This window comes from Cololabis saira, chromosome 1 (assembly GCF_033807715.1).
Source record: "Cololabis saira isolate AMF1-May2022 chromosome 1, fColSai1.1, whole genome shotgun sequence".
Taxonomy (NCBI): Eukaryota; Metazoa; Chordata; class Actinopteri; order Beloniformes; family Belonidae; genus Cololabis; species Cololabis saira.
The window spans coordinates 19,018,406-19,038,571 of NC_084587.1; the positions used below are offsets into that span (position 1 = coordinate 19,018,406).

Here is a 20,166-nt window from a genome sequence, read left to right on the forward strand (position 1 = left end):
CCAGAGACGATCACGTAGCGACCAAACTTCTCAGAAATCACATTGTGCTGCTCAAATGAAACATCCTGACTGATCAGAACTGAAACTCCTCGGGCCTTAGCTTGAAAGGAGGAGTGAAATCCCTGCCCTGACCACCTCGGGAACAGGCGGCTATTATCAGAACTGCGAATATGAGTTTCTTGTAGAAAGGCTATTTCTGTTTTAAGATGTTTTAGATGTGAGAAGACCCTTTTCCTTTTAACAGGGTGATTCAGACCCTTAACATTCCAGCTCACCAGCTTCAAGTATCTATTCATAATATTTAAGAAGAAAAATTAGGAGGTGAGCACAATGACCTAGGCAAAAAAAAAAGAATGCTCTGTTGGTTTTGACTCAATATTAAAATGTAGTGTTAAATAAACTGAATTGTTCAACAGAATGAGGGCAGTACAACACAGACTTCACTTATCTAGTGTGAATCAGCTGAACGAAATACAGATGTCATGGTGTCATTTTAGAATTATTGCAGGTCCAGAGGTAATTTAAATCCATCACGAATGGTACATATGGTATGATAAAAACCACATGAAAAACGCACTACTGTGTGACTCTTTTCTAATATTCTGACACTGATGTCTTGTTGTGAGTTTGCAGTGAGCAGGAAACTGAAATCCAGCAGGCAAACAAAGAACTTTTTTATTTAAATGATGGAACAATGGAACATAAACTGGTGAAAAATCAAATTTAAACACATTTTTCAGTTGAAACTGAAAACAAAACTCCAGATTTTTTTTCTCATAACAACATAACATGTCTAAATTGGTACCTTTAACTGAGCTCTCCGAGTAAAAGCTGCCCCACACTGATCACAGACAATTTTTTATCCAGTGAAAAAATGCTGATGACGCCTTAATTACCTTGGTGGATAAAAGCTGCCCCACACTGATCACATTTGTACAGCTTTTCTGCAGTGTGGATACGCTGATGACGCCTTAAAACAGTTGATGTGGTAAAAGCTCATGCACACTGTTCACAGCTGTACAGCTTCTCTTCAGTATGAATCCTCTTTCGGACCTTCAGACCTGGTGAAGTGGTGAGGACTTTATCCCTCCTATCACAGCAGTAACTTGTGGTTCTCTCTTTGGCTTTATGTTTCTGTAAGGAAAGAGAAAAAGACTTAAATTCCTTGAGATGACTGATGCATTCTGTACAAACTCAAAATGTAATCAGTCAGCACTTCTTCTGCCCTGACCAGTGAAGACAGCGAGCTAAACGCACTCCAATAAAGACCCTGACGCAATAAGGATAATTTAAGTATAGTTGAAGTACTTTAGTGAAACTGCAACAGAAACAGCAACAGAAACAACAATAAAAGTCAGCCAAAGTAGTTACATTAACACCAATTGCAGTATGATCATCTTTACAAGATACCCATTTGACAACCATGTGCTACCTCATCATAAACCATGTAGTGACAATCGAACAAACATACTAATCAAAATGATCAGTGTACTGTATAGAAAAACATTTGAATATTACAATACTCACAGACTGTGCCAAATCAAAGGTGTAATCAGAAGGATGTAATCTTGTAATATGTAATAATGGATGTCAAATTTTAATCTCTTGCCACATTAGTGCAATAAATATCCTGCAATGATAAGTTATTTATTTGATCTATTCTTGTAAATCATATCATGTAAGCAGATGTATCTACCTTTATGACCAAACTCAAAATGTTGTAAAATAAATGCCCATTTTGGAATAAAAGTTATTCTCAACTGAAACCAGACTATTATTTGCATTTACCAGTCTAAAAGTCATATGCAGCACATCAAAGTAGATTGTTTAATGGTGTTATTGTTGGTTTTATATTTTTCTCTGAAATAAATCCAATAATTGTCACTACTGAAGATCAGACGATGAGGTAAAGGCAAGGTTAAAATGATTCTAAAAATACTTTCACAGTTGATGAAGTCAAGGCTTGTGGGTGGGAGGTGGATGGGGACACCTTTTCTTGTCTCTCTTTAAATAGAGCGGCATACATGAATGAAAAGGGTTACATTATGAGCAGCTGGATAGTAAACTGACCCTCTGCCATTCACAACAAGAGCTCAGACTTGCCTGTTCTCGCTCGTCTCGTGAAGCAGGCCGGATATGAAGACAGATATCAACTCACAATACCATTTTTGGATGAATGTTTTTGTTACATCTGCAATAAATACAGTAAGTAATTGATGTTTGGCAAATAATTTGGTTGTCTTTCTCTACATGTTTTTATACTTTTGGTCTCCAGTGGTCTTTATTTGGTGGTATGTGGACAGAACAGCAGGGGAAATAGAGAGAGGGATGACTTATAGCAAAGGATCAGAAATTGGGACTCTAACTCCAGCCTCTACAAGGTTTATAATTGAATCTTAGTAACATAGCTTACTGAAACTCTGATCTTTCTTTGCATTAGAATACATTTGAATAAAGACCTACATTTTCTACATCCTGCCGTACTTTTACGTGATTCAGCATGACGTAAATGTCTGGGTTAAAGTGGATCCATGTTGATCACCGCTATACAGACAATCCCTTTTTGAGTTTTAAGGCTCCTGATGTGATAGATTAGTATTTGGAAGCAGTTCATGTTTCATGTTATAGGTTTAGATAGCAAAGTCTAAAAATCTCTTTGGAAACATCTAATCCCCTGGAGCTCATTTCTCTTGAGGGTCATGCCTCAGAGCAAGAGTTCATTCATCTGTCAAGGATACTGGTTCCGTTTCCATGGCAATGAGTCAACTTACTGGAGTTGCAGCCATACTAGGAGAGAGAAACTGCTGCAGCAGCAACGGATGAGTTGATGCTGGTCAAGTGTTAAAATGAAGGGGAATTAAGTGTGACGAGAAACCTGGAGCAATTAAACAAGGCCATGTTTCAAACGGCCTCACTGTTTAGTTACCCCACAGCTGCGTGGCAGCATCATACTTTGAATTTTATTTCATATCAATGAATTTATCAACTTCAAAAAAAATATTAAATAGTATTTCTTTCTAGCCTTTAGTCCAGCAGTTTCTGTTGTCTTATGCAAAATGCAGCGTCTGCAAATGAGTGTTTGATGTTATTTTTGTTGTCGTTTATTTCAAATAGGAGCAACAATAACAATAACTCACAGTCAAGGTCAAATTTGTCAAAGGAACTTATAATGTATATGAGACCTATACTTTGTCTATTCCTCAATGATTTATTTAAAACAGAAAAAGTTGCGAAAGAAAGAAAGAAAGAAAGAAAGAAAGAAAGAAAGAAAGAAAGAAAGAAAGAAAGAAAGAAAGAAAGAAAGAAAGAAAGAAAGAAAGAAAGAAAGAAAGAAAGAAAGAAAGAAAGAAAGAAAGAATTTAGCATTTAGGAGATGCAACTCATTCCCAACAAAATGTTGGGGCTAGGGCAGTTTAAGGAATGTAATGAGATTTACTACAACATTTCAAAGCGGGGCTGTCCACAGATTTGAATCACAAAAGGGCTGTTCATGTAGGAAATAGATATTAAAGAGCAAAAATGAGAAAATAATCTCCTCTGTGTTGATAATTAAGAAAATCATCTTTAAAATGTAGGTTCCTCAAAGAAATATTCAAAGAGATTTGCAAAATTCTCCCTCAAGAGTGAATAATATTCTCTAAGGGTTCTTTGAATAATTTAAGAAATGAAAGAATTGAAATCAATGAAAGACAGCGGTGCGAGGTGAATCCTGACAACTGGGCACAATAATGTGCAAGAGAGAAAGTTAGATACGATTCATAATACTACAAATTAATTTCTTTTCAGTGTAAACTGGATTACATTCATGACAAAAATAAGAACCAGCTGGAAATCATAGCTACTATATTTTAACACAAATCCACAAAGGGAGTTGTCAGATTAATTCTTCCTTTTTCTGATGTCTGCATCAAGAATTGTCATTCATCAAATCATGCAAATGAGATTACTCTAAGAAACCTTTTTGCACGCTATAGAGTTGTAAACGCAGAAGTGTCACTTAAAACATTTGTGTTCCAAAAAGATCAGCTTGTTCAGACGTTCAGTTTGTCCACAGTTAAGGCATCTGGGAGGATCAATAGATCAATGGAAAAGCATATTGCAGCAAAAAGACGGTGGGTGTGCACCAGCAAAGACTGGGTGTGCCAAATCTATTTTCAACAAACTGAGCGTTCCAACCCCACAAACATTCAAAAACATGTATCTCTCTCCATTCCAACATAATTAACAGCACAAAACATTCTCGTCAGTAGCCTAATAACAAACCAGTGTCTCTTAACAAGCCATGGGCCATGAACTAGCAACAGACAGGCTGCACATAATAGCTTGGGCTCCCTGCATGATCATACTTATCTATATGCAACGCTGAGTAAAGAACATACAGTATGTTAGCACTGCTTTAACATAAAAGTCAACATATTCACACATACCATGTGTTCTCAAATGGATCAGTAACAAAGTAATTAAAAAACCCACACTTCATGTGTTTTCAAAACAAATCACATAGACAAAACCACACACAAACATTTTGTAGGCTACCCATTGAGATGAACATGGTAAAATATAAAACACTCATGTGCGCACTCTCATACAGTCGTAGGTATCCACATTACGCAAGAACAACGCTATTTAACCATCTGAACAGAACTGTTGGGTTTATCATTCATCACATATGATTATGTAACAGCTTGGCCTGATGGTTTCGTATTGCAAACCAACCAGTAGAGTAAAAGACAATCATATTGTTGCTTACCTGTTTGCCTGCGCAGGTCTCAATTTAAAAAGGGCAAGACTGTGAGGCTTGGCCTTGAACGCGTTAATTATTTCATCAGAGTCCAGTATCTCCGCAAGCGCTTTTTCAAACATGAGCAACGAGATCCTATTCAGTCTTTCTGTGAACATTGCAGTTCTGCTGATGGATTTAGATAGATAGATAGATAGATAGATAGATAGATAGATAGATAGATAGATAGATAGATAGATAGATAGATAGAACTTTATTCATCCCCAAAGGGAAATTCAACCGTCCAGCAGCTCATGGATTTAATCCTGTTTATAACTGGAAAAAGGCGCTCCACAGCTTGTAAGGGGCAATATCATCAGAATACGAAGCAGTTCATGTTGGGGGGAAACATCTTTGTAGCAGGAGTCTAAGACTTCAATAATAACTTTCAGTTTGGTGAGTTTCCCAAACACAGTCAATTCAGAGTCCTCCAAGCCAAGTCCGAAATACCCGCTCAATAGGCTCCGTCATCGCGTCATAACGCATAGCCAGACGGCACATTTTACAAATTGATTGATTGATCTAGTCGAACATATTAGTAAAGACAAAAACAAAAAATGCATTAAATTTTTGGGTGTGCCTGTGTGCCAGTTGCCTCTGTGTGTGGCACTGGCACACCCGTGGCTACGCCACAGGCATATTGGGTCAGATAAATCAGAATTTAAGATCATTGGAAGAAATGCTGTCATGATGTGACTTGAGATGGCCCGAATGCAGGAGATCCGTAAGAGTAAGTACAGTCTGTTATTTTAACAAAAATCACTGCTCAGACAGGGATACAGAAAATTATTACAAAAAGGCTTTGAACTGAAAACAACAAAACGCTAAATGATTATTTAGATGACTGGAGACAAGCATACAAATGGAAGGGTAAGACGAAATGGACCAGTGGGAAGAAAGGGAAACTCAAGAAAATATATACTCACAGGGGCTGACAAGACAGAGGTGCAAACAATCAACATCATGGGAAGTCAAGAAAGAACAAAACACACAAGGACACAGACTAAAAAAAAAAAAACATGTCACAAACAATACAAAAACTAAAGAACAAAGTAAAATGCCAAAAAAATGAATCTCAAATCAATACAGAAAAACATGGATGATGACAAATGGAAGGATTTCTGCTTCAGACCGAAGACGAAAACAACTATTTGGACTTTTTTTTTTTGTTGATTGATACGTTTTATTTCGAACATAAGCACAAAATATAAAAGAATAAATAAAACAGCAGAACAATAAATAAATAACATAAAAAAGAACAATAATAATTACTAATTAATAAATGTACCATCGTATACAAAGTAGACGAGAATAGATAAATATAATAGCAAATGTGTTATGCTCAAAAAAAAAAAAGGAGTAGGAAGAACTAAAAAACTTATGAACTCCTACCCCTTGAACTCAATAAAAAAAATTTCAGCTGGACCCTTGTTATTTAATATGAAAGAAAAGAAAACAGGAAAAACTTGACATAGTTAAAGGTTGCACAAATTAATATTAAGAATTTTATATATATAAATTGTGGTATACCCGAGTATTAGAAAAAGAGTCGACCGGGTGCTCGTTAGGGTGTGACCGCTGTAAAATGGTGCTCTTGGATCGGACCCGGGAGACAATGTGGAAAAATAGAAGCAAGAGATCCAGGCACTCGAGATGAGGTAGATAAGAGATAAAAAAGCCTTTATTCAAAGACGGCTGCCAACACGTTTCGGCCTATCTGGCCTTCATCAGGGCTAAAGCAATACAGAGAAATGAACCTGTATAAATAGCCACAGGTGTGGTAATGAGCACAGGTGAAAATAATCACTCATCATGGCGAAAACACGTGGTGGTGACAAGACCATTTACACTTCTGTGATGATGACTGCAATGTTCACCGAGACTTGTATGCAACATATGCTGCTTTCAAGGGGGCATCCATTCCAGGGAAATGCATTTTACAACACTGCAATGCAAAAAACACATTTTATGCACGTGATAAAAGGAAGTAGACAGCTAATGGACTGTCTTTCTTAATGTGGAGGGTTTAGGGGAGATAAAAAAAAGGGTTTTGTAAATATATTTATCATAATAATATATATATATATATATATATATATATATATATATATATATATATATATATATATATATATATCTCATTATAATATATATAATGAAGTCAGAAGTCAAAGTTACAATGAATATGTTTCAAGTAATGTTTCAAACAGATTATAAAATATGCAAAAATCCAGTTAACACCAACTGTTTATGTTGTTTTGAAGGTAAATTGCACCATCTACTGGTGGATTTGCAGACATGTCTATTTGCATACAAGACTCCTTAAGTCGTTAAAAGGCATTTCCTTTGCCCTTCGATTCTTTCTTCAGTTTTTTCCCATCTGACTTCAGGCCAAACAGTTTTTCACTTTAAGCGAATAAATGACTTTCTGGAGTAATGTTGCTTAAAAACATCACCTTGCAGAAGGGAAGAGGGGGAATCAATGCAATACATATAAACAAAAAAATATCACCCGAAATGCAAGACTTAAATGGACATGCTGACAGCCGCTGCAGCGCTGAAGGTTGTTGCAGTGACAAATGGGAACCGTGGAGTAGAAGAAACCCCACTGTGTAAGCAGGAGTTCGGAAAACAGACACCCAAATGATTTGTTTATGCTTTTGGACGTGAATGCTGTTTTCCCCATGGCATGCCATTACATACCATTCCATGTAGAGCAGTTGCAGCGCTGATGAAACTGTCTGGGCATAGCTGCACTTCCTATTGGGGAGAGTAATAACTAAGGGAATTGCCTCTAATATGAAAAAGGATTGCTAAACGCTTAAAAAAAAGGAAAAATTAAACAGAAATGAAAAAAAAAATAATCATGGGATCTGACCTTTCTAGCGTTTATTTTGTGAATTGTAGCCTGCATTCTTGTTCATCTATTATACATTTTGCTAAATGGGTTATGTTTTCCTCAAAATATTGGATAAGATTGAGAGGATGTTTGAGAGGATGTTCTTTGGGATTTAAGTTAGATTTGTCTTTGTTTTCACAAAGGTATCTGCAGTGAAACGGTCGTAGAGATGGAACCAGGAGAAGACAGCCTGGACACCAGTGAAAACATTATTCCCCCCTCGGGTTCAGATGCCTCTCAGGAACTTTGTGTCTCAGAGTCCTTGGCAGGCTCGTATGGCGAAGATGATGACAGTGACGATAGGTACCACTTAGAGCCGCAGTCTCCTCACAACCCTACGTCTGGTCCTGAGTCTCCAGAGGCTCTTCAGTTACAAGACTGGGAATGTGGAGGTAAGCAAGAGTCCCTCCTATGACACAATGGGATATAAACAACTCTATTCATTCATTCATTTCATTTTCATTTTATTCTTTATTTCATTCAAAAAATAAAACGAACAATTCAATACAAATACAAATACAAATGTTCATAAATTGTGAATGAAAAGGGAGCAGAAAGAAGAAGAATCTTATCTAATCTGCCCCTTTTTCCAAGAAATAACTTCACAAATAACATAAATTAAAAATTAAAAAAACAACAACTAAGTGAATAAAAAACTAAAATAAAATAAAATGACCGCCGTCTATGTCAATCAAACTTAACTAACATATTTAATTATATTTACTTAACATACAGGCTTTAATTGTTCTTTTGAATGTAATGTTTGATTTGGATTCTTTGTTTTCTTTATTCAGATTGTTCTATAAACTGATTCCTTTCACAGAAACACAACGTTCCATCAATTTAGTCCTGAATTTTGGTTTAAAAAAAATCTCTGTTCCTTTTAAGTTATACTTGCTTTCTCTTTTTTTTAAATCTTTTCTGAATGTTGATTGGTAAAGTTTTTTTATGAGCTTTAAACATAATTTGCAGAATACTACTCATTCATGAAATGTCAACAATTTTAACTGAAAGAATAATGGATTTGTTGGATCTCTATATCGTTTTCTACTGATTATTCTTATGGCTCTTTTTTTACAGAATGAAAATTGATTGAATACATGTTTTTTGTACCAAGGAGAAGTTAAAATATACCTTTATGCATCATCTGCGTTCACTACAAAACCTAATCAAATCCACCCCTTACAACTGTTAATGTCCTCAAACACAGAGCCCCCAGAACCTGAACCTCACGTTGGACAAACATCATGGCAGCATTCCCGATCGTTCTCCTCCTCCTCCGCCTCTCTTGGCGGTGCAGATGTGACCCAGGCCTTGACCCTGTGCGCAGAACAGCCCCAGGGAACCAGGAATAGGCAGGACCCACAGACTGGGAGCAGGAGGGTCGAGTCCTCAGAGGAAGGAGGGAGTAGTGAAGCACCTCCTGCTTCTGTCTTCTCTGGAATTTCAGACGAGTGTGCTGAGCAGGCAGAGAAGAAGAAGTCAGGGTCTGACACAGATCCGTGCAGACCCGGCAGGCACAGAGTAAGGCACACACGTAAGTACCCATCTTCTTCTCTCTTTAAATTTCAATGAAGCCAGCAAAGCACGCTTCACAGCATACAGTGAAGGCTGTTTTTCTTTCTGAATTTGAATTATTGTGTATGATTTAGATTCGTTTTTTTTTTTTGTGGTTATTTTGTGCAGCCACTTAGATAAAAATTAACTTAAAAATGTTTTTTACTCATGTATGTTCTGCAGGTGTTTCGTAAACAAAGAGCTTTGGTTTAACTGATGAATAATGTGTGTGTAACAACACAGGTGGAGCCATTTTCATGCTGTAGCATGGAGTCTATTTGAGGTGGACTTAGAGGGAGAATTCCCATGGCTGACAGGTCTAGTCTGACAGGATAAGAATAAATTATGACCATATGATGAGGCAGGCAGAAGCAGATTTGACAGACACCGACATGTGTCACCCTGGCCTGTCACCCGATCTCTTTTCCAATCGTAGGGGTTGACTGCAATGGAAAGTGAGCTCCTCACTTTCCTTGCCCCCCAGGGGTAGCTGTAAGTAAATATGATGCTTTTATTAGAGCGCTTGCTTCAGCAGGGGGAAACTTAAAATTTCTTTTACTTGTCATGGTAGTTTCAAATAATAATTACAGGGAAACTAACTGTAACTTAGTTATTTCACCGTGCGATTACCTATAGAATTGCGGGAATGTTTTAACGGTCTAAAAGAAATAATAAAAACAATGCTTGGTAAAAATTGAATGTATTTATTTTTATGTTTTCATGTTTCCTTCCCTTCTCTCTCTTTTTCTGTCGCTCTTTTTCTCACCCGTTGTCTCAGGTTTCAGACGGAACGAGAGCCAATCAGAGAGACATGTAAAGGAGACCAAGTCTAAATGCAAACAAATTGCCCAGCTCCTAACCAATGCACCCAACCCCCAAAACAAGGGAGCCCTGCTGTTTAAAAAACGCCGCCAGAGGGTCAAGAACTACACACTCGTGAGTTATGGAACTGGTTTTCTTGCAAGTGACAGCGAAGATCAAGTAGAGGGGAACTCTGACGAAGGTAGAGGGGCTGGGTGCAACGTTGAGGCTTCGGGGGATTCTGACCCAGAGGAGCACCGTTGTCTTTATTACGAGCAACGTCATCTAAGTGAGAACTGGGAAAGTTTTCAAGAAATGCAAGAACTACCAGAGATAAAGGGAAAGGGAGGTTTTATGTTTGCCCAAAGACGAAAACGAATGGATGGACTTGTGTCAGACCGCGAAGAACAAAGTCAAGTAGCGCAGAATATCTATGATGCTAAAGAAATGTATGTGCATGCTGAAGAGACCAAATACATGGATGATAATCTCAAGACGTATTTAGAATACCATGAAGATATTCAACAGATGAACAACGTTTCCAACATGCCAAAACCCTTGGTGCCAAACAGAACTGCAAAACCTTTCCTGGGACTTCACGATGGAATAGATCCCGTCCAAAAGAAGCACGAGCCAAGATTCAAGGTACCTGTCCCGATAAACACCCACCCAAAAGTTTGGTCCCCAACTGGAGACATCATAGCCTCAAGGGATGAGCGAATATCTGTGCCGGCCATCAAGACCGGCATTTTGCCGGAGTCAAAACGGAGATCTGCTAATAAACAGTCGTCAGCGCAGAAATCAGGTTCTCACATTCAAAACAAAGGGGATAGGAGGTCCTACATTGAGTCAGAGGATGACTGTTTCAGTCTGGGTGCTGAGGCTTGTAACTTCATGCAACCCAGGGCGATGAAACTCAAGAATCCCCCTCCAGTCGCCCCAAAACCAAGCATCAATCCAGCCTCCCTCCCCTGGATGAGGAGTACATCCAATGAGCCCTATATTCCCCCAAGAAGTCCAATCTCACAGCCCTCCCATAGTCCTGTAGCAGCTCATAGTCAGCATTATTTACAGAAGCAAGATTGGGTTCAGCCGCAACAGATGGCTAACCACTGGGCATCAGATCAGACTCAGGCATCACTTCAAACACCGGCCAACGTCTGGACTCCGCTCAGTTCTTCTTCTAAGCTTCATCTTCCGCCAACCACAAATAGCTCAGGTCAACCACAGCCACGATCCCCTGTGAGTATGCAAGCCCACAGTCCGACTTACAGCCCACGTTTACCCTCGATAGATATGTCAGGCAGCGCTCCAAACTCAGTTGTCTCTTGCCCACCACAGCCAGGGAAGCTATACGCAACAACGGCCTTGCAAGCGTCTCTAAAAGGCAGAGTCTCAGATAGAGATATGTATCAGTCTGCTGATGGTTCCGCCTTGGTGGGAAAGGGTGCAGCATTGTTTGCCAGGAGACAGTCCCGAATGCAGAAGTTTGTTGTTGACGCTGAAACAGTACAGGCTAATAAGGCAAGATCCCCCTCCCCGTCTTCGTCCCTCCCTAATTCGTGGAGATATTCATCAAATATTCGAGCTCCTCCTCCAGTGGGATATAATCCTCTTCTTGCTCCTTTCTACCCTCCATCAGCAGCCAAGCAGCCCCCTTCCACAGGCCCCCATACAAAGCTCAAGACCAAAGAGAAACCAAAATCAGCTCCGAAGCAGCTCAATGCCTTAGAAATTATGCAACATCAGCCTTATCAGTTGGACTCTTCACTGTTCAAGTATGATGCAATCCCTGAGGTTCAGAGCCCCAAAACTAAACCAGTGTCGAAATTTGATGTTATCAAAAGCCGCAAACAACGATCTGTTTCCTCTCAATCTTCTCATAATACCTCTGAGATAGCTGTTCAAAACAAGGCAGGGGCTCCTGCTAAGTCTTCTGGACGGGTAAGTCCTCATATTTCCTCTGCCCCAATCACAAGATCACCTGAGCTGCTTTCGACAGACAAGCACTTGGATGAAAAGCTCACAGTCACGACTGCAGCTCAGCGCGTAAGCAACAAGCAAGCACAAAGCCCCCGACCTGCAAGCACATCCTCCAAGCACTCATCCTTTGGCGACAGCATAGCTTCAGCTTTCTCTCCTGCATCTCTTATTGCTCGAGGCGCACGTCAAATGGCTCCGCGGCCAAAGTTTTCTGCCAAGAAACCAGCAGTGACAGGCAAACAGTGGAAGCCGGTCGCTATGCTTAATTCATTTTAAGACTGTATATGGTCATGCTTTGGAGTAGCCTGAGACAAACACATCCTTACATCTGTGACTTTAAACATCTTAACAGGTTGAAACTATTATATTGTTGCACTAAATGCAGGCCTCATTCAATGTGATTTAAAATACGCAGCTTCATGCATAAAATTGTCAGGTAAATGCAATTTAAATTGCAGTTGAGTTTATTTTGGTTTGAGTTGATTGGTTGAGGACTCGTCTCAAAGAATGCGATACGACAATGTAGACGTATAGACAGAGTTCCTATTATCTGGAAAATACTAATAATTACTTTAAACATTATTTTCCTGAAACTTGGAAGGAGCTCTGTGGACTTGAAAAGTTAAGAAAGTGAGATAAAATAATGAAAAGTGATTCTCAGGAATTACCATTACATGTGCAATCATGTGGAGAGGTTTACAGTAATAAACTGATGCCTCTTGCATTTCTTTTTCTTTTTCTAAGCAATAAGATGTAGCATTAGCTATCACATAAACCTCATACAACACCAAAGACACAAAATTAATAATACAAATTATTATTACACTTAAATCCAAGTCAGTTGAAATTCTATCTTAAAAATATCTAATTTTTGTAGTCATATTTACAGAATATTTTTAATAATTTATTGCATTTGGGAAACCTGTTTATGCACTTAATTTGTGTGTATACAGTTTTAGATGCCTTCAGTCTCATTCCAGACTTTGATAAGATACAAGGATCACTGTTGTGATCAGTAACCCAGGTGACTTTATTTATCATTATTATTATTATTTTTAATTTTAATATATTTTCTGAAACCATCTGTTAAAGTCGCTTACTCCAAGTGAGTAAAGTCATCCTCATCCTCGATGGAAAACATCAGTAAAGCATCAGTTAAATATGACATGAATGTGAATGTTCCACCACTGATTCTCAATTTTATTAGAGACTCAAGATTAAAACAAGAAAAACTGCTGTATTGTTGTTGTCACTATGTCTTTGTCTTTCTAAAATATCATTGTTATTGCACTTCTTCTACTCAGCACAGTCATGCTATTAAATTTCTTTTTCGTCCCACTGCACTTGTCTACTTTCTATCTGTGTTTCAGCATTTCCTACAACTGTTCTGGGTTGTTGTGCTCTGTTGTTTATCTTTCTCACAATTCCATACAGTCTGCTCACATTTACTCCACCATCAGCTTTTAGAGGTAGCCTGGTCAGCCATCCTAATCATTTGGTCCCAACTTTGATTCCCAGGAGACAGGACCAACATAAGTACAAGAAGCTGCCATTGGAAGCCACTGGGTGGGCATAAAGTTAGTCAGAAAAACTGAAATTGTGATGTAGGCACAGTGACAATCTGACTAGTATCGTCAGAAGAGTCCTAAAACGACGTGTTGTGGAGCAACTATTGCCATAAACACCACCCCGACCCTGTTGTAATTGGTTCGGTCCATTCTGTACCAGTGGAAATGGCTAAAAATGCAAAGGGTGTCAGATCCATTTGATGAGAGAATTTTCACAGTAAACGGATATGGCTGACCTTGCTCCTTTCATCTTTAGTCCTTGTTTCAGATTTGAATGTTCACGTGTGTATGTTTGTCTCATGGCATTTTGAAAAGCCATGTTTGGTTCTGAATTTAAAAAGTGTGAAACTCGGTCATTTTATTTTTTTACATACCGGTACTTGTAGGAAAGTGCCAAAAATGTGTTAAGAAAACATACTTTCGGTTAATTCCTCACCAGCTCACAAAACTATTTCATTCCTTGCCTAAAGTCTCACTGACAAAAAATATGTTATTAAAGTTCATTCCCCAATCCCCCATCCTCCAAATGCTCTTACATTTAAAATAATAATAATTACTACCTTTTGTGAGTAGAATCAAATGCTATTTTTTTCAGTGAATTGGATATAAATTTGTATTGAATACCCTCCCCAAAAGAAAGAAAACTTGTTTCAAAACTAAACCGGTGTTGCTAAATGTATTACAGTAATTCAGTAATTAATAACAATGAGTACTTTTCTACCAAGAACCTCTCTCAAAAGAAGAAAAAAAAGCCCATTATTAACTTTCTAAAGTCCACAGTGTGTCTGTATATTAAAAAAGTAATAATCAAAATAATGAATTATACAACATTTTTTGAATAAAAAAAACATTTTTTTATTATAATGAAAAATTATTCTCGCTGATAACTCTATATCAGAGGTGTTCAGTTCTGGTCGTCGAGGTCCGTCGTCCTGCATGTTTCAGATATTTCCCAGCTCTAACACCTGATACCAATTAATGATCATCCTTAGCTTGTCATCAGGGTTTACTCCAGTCTGTTAATTTGACATTTGTATCAGGGTGTGTTAAAGCAGGGAAACATCTAAAACATGAAGGACAGCAGACCCCTGGTCAAAATGTTTAAGTAAAACGTTACTTCAATATTTTACATTTTTACAGTAGTATATTTTGTCATTTATGTCATGGCTGTCATGAAACTAGCTTTATACATTTACCACGTGCTTTTCTCCCTCTCTGTGGTGCTTGAGCCACCACTTTCAAATAAACCTGTGAAATGTAATTCAACCCAAAGCCAACACTCTGCTATGAAGTTTTGTATTTTCAGGTTTTATCAACATCATCACAAAGTTTATCTTCAACTAAATAAATAAATGAAAAGACATACACAACATGAACTAGGGAGGTTGGGTGAGCTGTACATTAGTTACTTATTTATATCCTTTATTTAACCAGGTGTGAATCTCACTTGAGATTAAAATCCCTTATCCAAGTGAAGCCTGGCAATTGAATAATAATAAACTTTATTTCTATAGCACCTTTCATACGAAAATCGCAGCTCAAAGTGCTTCACAGTAACAATACAAACATGTCAAGAACAATGAGAAATAGAGAAACAAACAACAACAGCAAATAAAAACAAAAAACACAATTACTTAAGTGCAGTGATATAATACATAACCCTGACAAAATTCAGTTCGAAATTCCTCCACAGAACAACTACTAAGATTGGATAAAAGCAATGTTGAATATAAAAAGGTAAAAATACTGCACTGAGTTGTAGGCAAATGAAAAATAAAAACATAAAAATATCAACAAATAAGAGTACAAGATAAAAATTATCATATAAAAACATTTAAAAGTATAAAAGTAATGCAGACAGTAAAAATCAATGATATATAGATAAAGGAAAGTGGCAACTAAGGCGCGGTTTGTCACCCGGATATCTCATGCTTAAATGCTTGAGTGAAGAGATAGGTTTTAAGTTGTCTTTTGAAGATGTCGGTAGATATCTTCCCTGATGTTTTTGGGCAGTGTGTTCCATAGTTTTGGGGCGTAGTTGACAAACGCTGCATCACCGATCTTCTTTTGACTGTTTCTGGGAGCTTCTAATAACCCAGCAGCTGATGACCGCAGGGTTCTTTTTGGAACATACCGTACTTCATTAGGATGTTGGTGATGTAGCTTGGTCCTTGTCCATTTAGGGCTTTGTATGTAAGGAGCCAGAACCTTAAAGTCAATTCTAAATGTTACAGGGAGCCAGTGCAGGGTAGATAAGACTGGACTAATGTGTTCTCTCTTTTTGGTTTTTGTTGACAGTCGAGCTGCAGTTTTGGATGAGCTGAAGTCTCCCTGTGGTTTTTATGGAAACCTGTGAAAAGTGCATTACGGTAGTCTAACTGGCTAGATATGAAGGCGTGAATTAGCTTCTCAGCATCATTTTGATGTATTATTTATTTGCTATGTTCCTTAGATGAAAGAAGGAAGCTTTGCTCACCTTGTTTACATGGGAGTTGAAATTCAATTCTGAGTCTATGATAACACCAAGACTTGTGACCTCGGATTTAATCCAAGGAGTTAATCCACTTCAATTTCAGTTTTGTTCTCATTTAGTTTCCGGAAGTTATTACTCATCCATTTATTTATTGCCGATAGGCAGTTAGTAATGGAGTTTGTAGCTGCCGTATAATTTGGTTCTGCGGATATGTACAGTTGTGTATCATCTGCATAGCTATGGAAACCTACATTGTGTTCTCTGATAATATCACCCAGAGGTAACATGTAAAGGGAAAAAAGTAATGGACCTAGGCAACTTCCTTGTGCAACTCCATAGTAGTTGTCATATTTCTCAGACATACGGCCTCCTAGTCTAACATAGAATTTCCTCCCTCTGATGTACGTTTTGAACCATTTCAGCACAATGTCCGAGAGACCAACAAGCTTTTCAAGACGATTGATTAGAATGTCATGATCAATTGCTGCACTGAGATCTAGCAGGACAAGGATGGAGACCTTATTCTCATCAGAGTTCAGTCTGAGGTCACTGATTATTTTAGTGAGAGCGGTTTCAGTGCTGTGATATTTTCTGAACCTTGATTGAAATTCCTCTAGGGTGAATGCGTATGTTTAGATTTTTAACATTTTATTTGAATATGTAATGGCAACACTATCACTACAACCACAGTGGACAAATAGTCATATACCAAAAATGATTCATCAGTCCTTCACCAGAGTAGAAATCTAATCAGTATCAAAAACATTACTAGTCTGAGTGTTAATAGCAATCAACAGCAAAAAAAAAAAATCCTTTTTATTCTCGAACTCACAGTGAAACTAAATAAGTTAAACTCCCACACAAGCTTCACTTTTATCAGTTTTTCTGGGGGAGAAGGGACAGTTGTAACATTCAAACATTCCTATTGTACCTATTTCAAGGTGTTTGAATCAACTGCAGGTAAGTTGTAATTTGTGTCATTACCATTTGTGTATTACTGTCATTACTGTCACACATGCTGATTTACAACTTGAATTTTGGGATCTTACCAATATTTCACACAAACATTTTAATTGGATCCGAAAACTCAATCGTCAAAATTGTTGATAAATCTGAAATTTGTTTTAGATCATGTCAGTGTAACCACTAAACATTTCACCCAACAAAAGCAGAACAGGCTTTTAAGATCCACAATAATTAATGCACAAAGTGGCACACAAGTGTCTAAAAATATTTGCCATTAGCTTAAAGTAACTTAATTACTGTTACAATATGATATTGTGTTCTTTTCTTCATCAATTGTGTTTCATAATAAATCGTTGAAAACCAGACTAGTATTAGTTGATACAGCTTCCATGAATCCACAGGGTGGCAGCAAAGTCTATAAAAGTTGCTGGTGAAGTAGTAAAGAAATACTTGCATTTTGTTTCAGGGTTTTGGCAGGAGCTGTTCCCTGAGTCTGCCTCGGCGGCCGAGTTCGGGGCCTTATCCCGGATTTTTGTCACCTGCAAGCACACTGGGACTCCAGCCGTCTTTTCTGTCTACTCAGAGGCAAACATCATTTCCACAACAAGTCTGCAAGCCACCGACACCATGGGAGGCTGCGTCAAAGAGCCCCCTCGGCTCCGTGGAGGAAGCTTTCGGTTTTCAGAGCTTCCCATCATCTGTTGCTTCTACTGTTAAAGCTGCAGCACACCACAGATCTCTGCCAGAGCCGCCAGATGAATGGAAACGCAGGGTGTCTCTTGATTCTGCAGCTGCAGTCAGGAGGAATCATTATCTTCCTGCAGTCCCGGCTTCTCAAGCTCTGCCCATGAGCAGGACATTTTCATCTGAGAAGCAAGCATTTGACGGGCCTCCCTTCAGACCTGGCCAGCCTCTGAGGCCTGCCAGCAGGGCCAGTACTGGGAACGCAGCACAGGGCTCAAGTCCAACAAAGTACTCCCACTGGCTCAGTGCAGTGCAGCCAAGATAACACCACTTAGATGAAGTCAGGCATGCATCAGATAATTACAGACCCACCAGCACACACACACACACACACACACACATAATGCTTTAGGGTTTAGATGCTTAAGTAAAGTGTACAAAATCATCACAGAGATGCCCCACGTTTTCTCTGGAGTAATGAAAATGAGAGGATGCACTTTAATGGAAAAGGTCTGAAATGTTGGCCCTATTTAATCAGTTTATGACGTGTTATTTAATCAGCCATGGTAGCTCTTTTTGTGACATGTGTTGGTTTGAAAGCATGGTAACTCGCTTTTGCTGCTGTGAGATATTTTAACCACTTTGATGAGAGACTTGTCTTAGAACAAATGTAGACAATCACATGGAAATGATTTAAGACTGTTGATAGCAGGTGTGACAAGACCCGAAAAAGAGTGTAGGGATGGGAGAAATAGCGCAAAACTGGCATTTTGGAGGCAGTAAGTAAAGTCACTTTAGGTTTAAGTTGTCACCAAGGATAATATTTCACTTCTAAACATTTCTTTTCCTGACCCATTCTGGGATTTTAAGATGATGGTTGAAAGAAAAAAAAAAGTTATTATATCAACATGTTTGATGCCATACTTATAATGTGTGCATACACTCCTGTTGATCTCTCTATCTATCTGCAACATCATCCTACAAAATAAGCCAAATTGGCCCTCTGTATGAATCTGCCTCTCTCGCTGCAGTGGGTAGTAGACTGTCATGTAAACATCTATTTTTTTAATGCTTCGTGCTACAGCGCTTTAGAGAAAACCCAGAAGGAACCTGCGCATCTGTGATGATCCATGATGAACCACTTGTGAGGTTATCCTTATCATAATGTGTGTATTCAAGTTAACAAGAATTAATCTTGCATGCATATATACTGTGTGTGGTGTTACACAGAACTACATATGCTCCTTGCTCAGAAAAGACTAGGGCTTTAACCCTGTGCGGTTTTCCTGGTTTGCTGCTTTTTGCACGTTAAACTCAAATTAAATTAAATACAAGAAAAAAGAAAGGAAGACTGGTGATTTTCTTGTTTGGCTGGTTGTGGTTGTAGGTAGCTGGGTATTTCACAGTATGAATACATACAATTGCAATTCAAAACTTTTTGAGTATTACCATTTTAAATAGCATTTTAAAAAACTGGTTTGACAGTAATGATTAAAGGGGTAATTTGATTAAACCGGTTAAATTCATTTCCTTGCAAGCACAAATCAAAAACCTTGGCATAATATAATCCCACCAGCTTGTCTGGGGCTATCTGTGTCAGAGTAGTTGTCCTTTAGTGAGCTCTTCAAATTACCTGGGGCCTCATTTATAAAGCTTGCGTGCGCACAAAACAGGGCTTGAAAGATGCGCACACCACCTTCTACGCAAAGGTTGGGATTAAAAAAAAAAAAACTCATCTTCTCCCGCTTTATCCGTTACCGGGTCGCGGGGGCAGCAGCCTCAGCAGGGATGCCCAGACTTCCCTCACCCCAGACACTTCCTCCAGCTCTTCCGGGGGGAGTCCGAGGCGTTCCCAGGCCAGCCGAGAGACATAGTCTCTCCAGCGTGTCCTGGGTCTTCCCCGGGGTCTCCTCCCGGTGGGACATGCCTGGAACACCTCCCTAGGGAGGCGTCCAGGAGGCATCTGGTACAGATGCCCAAGCCACCTCAGCTGACTCCTCTCAATGTGAAGGAGCAGCGGCTCGACTCCGAGCTCCTCCCGGGTGACCGAACTCCTCACCCTATCTCTAAGGGAGCGTCCAGCCACCCTGCGGAGGAAACTCATCTCGGCCGCTTGTATCCGCGATCTTGTCCTTTCGGTCACTACCCAAAGTTCATGACCATAGGTGAGGGTAGGGGCGTAGATTGACCGGTAAATCGAGAGCTTCGCCTTTCGACTCAGCTCCCTCTTCACCACGTCGGTCCAGTACATCGACCGCATTACTGCGGACGCTGCACCGATCCGTCTGTCAATCTCACGCTCCATTGTTCCCTCACTCGTGAACAAGATCCCGAGATACTTGAACTCCTCCACCTGAGGCAGGACTTCTCCACCCACCCGGAGAAGGCATGCCACCCTTTTCCGGTCGAGAACCATGGCCTCGGTCTTGGAGGTGCTGATTCTCATCCCTGCCGC

General features: G+C 39.1%; 1 protein-coding gene across 2 annotated transcripts; it reads left to right on the forward strand.

Moving 5' to 3' along the window:
• The first annotated feature begins 2,115 nt into the window (after window positions 1-2,115).
• Window positions 2,116-19,041, forward strand: synpo2b (synaptopodin 2b). 2 transcript variants are annotated; one of them, XM_061716886.1, is made up of 5 exons: window positions 2,116-2,205; window positions 7,823-8,071; window positions 8,890-9,216; window positions 10,015-11,279; window positions 17,494-19,041. In XM_061716886.1, exons 2-5 carry the CDS (start codon window positions 7,849-7,851, stop codon window positions 18,034-18,036), a joined length of 2,358 nt encoding a protein of 785 aa, XP_061572870.1. In that variant the 5' UTR covers window positions 2,116-2,205; window positions 7,823-7,848; the 3' UTR covers window positions 18,037-19,041. The 2 variants fall into 2 exon arrangements, with proteins under 2 accessions (XP_061572870.1, XP_061572862.1); XM_061716878.1 differs by lacking the exon at window positions 17,494-19,041 and having other exon boundaries at window positions 10,015-13,361.
• The last annotated feature ends 1,125 nt before the right edge of the window (window positions 19,042-20,166 follow it).

Bases quoted from the DNA above. Each gene is read 5' to 3' on its own strand.
- synpo2b (XM_061716878.1), top strand. From the start codon at position 7,849: ATGGAACCAGGAGAAGACAGCCTGGACACCAGTGAAAACATTATTCCC. The intron at 8,072-8,889 runs GTAAGCAAGAGT...CCTCAAACACAG, and splicing joins ACAAGACTGGGAATGTGGAG to AGCCCCCAGAACCTGAACCT. The intron at 9,217-10,014 runs GTAAGTACCCAT...CCGTTGTCTCAG, and splicing joins GCACAGAGTAAGGCACACAC to GTTTCAGACGGAACGAGAGC.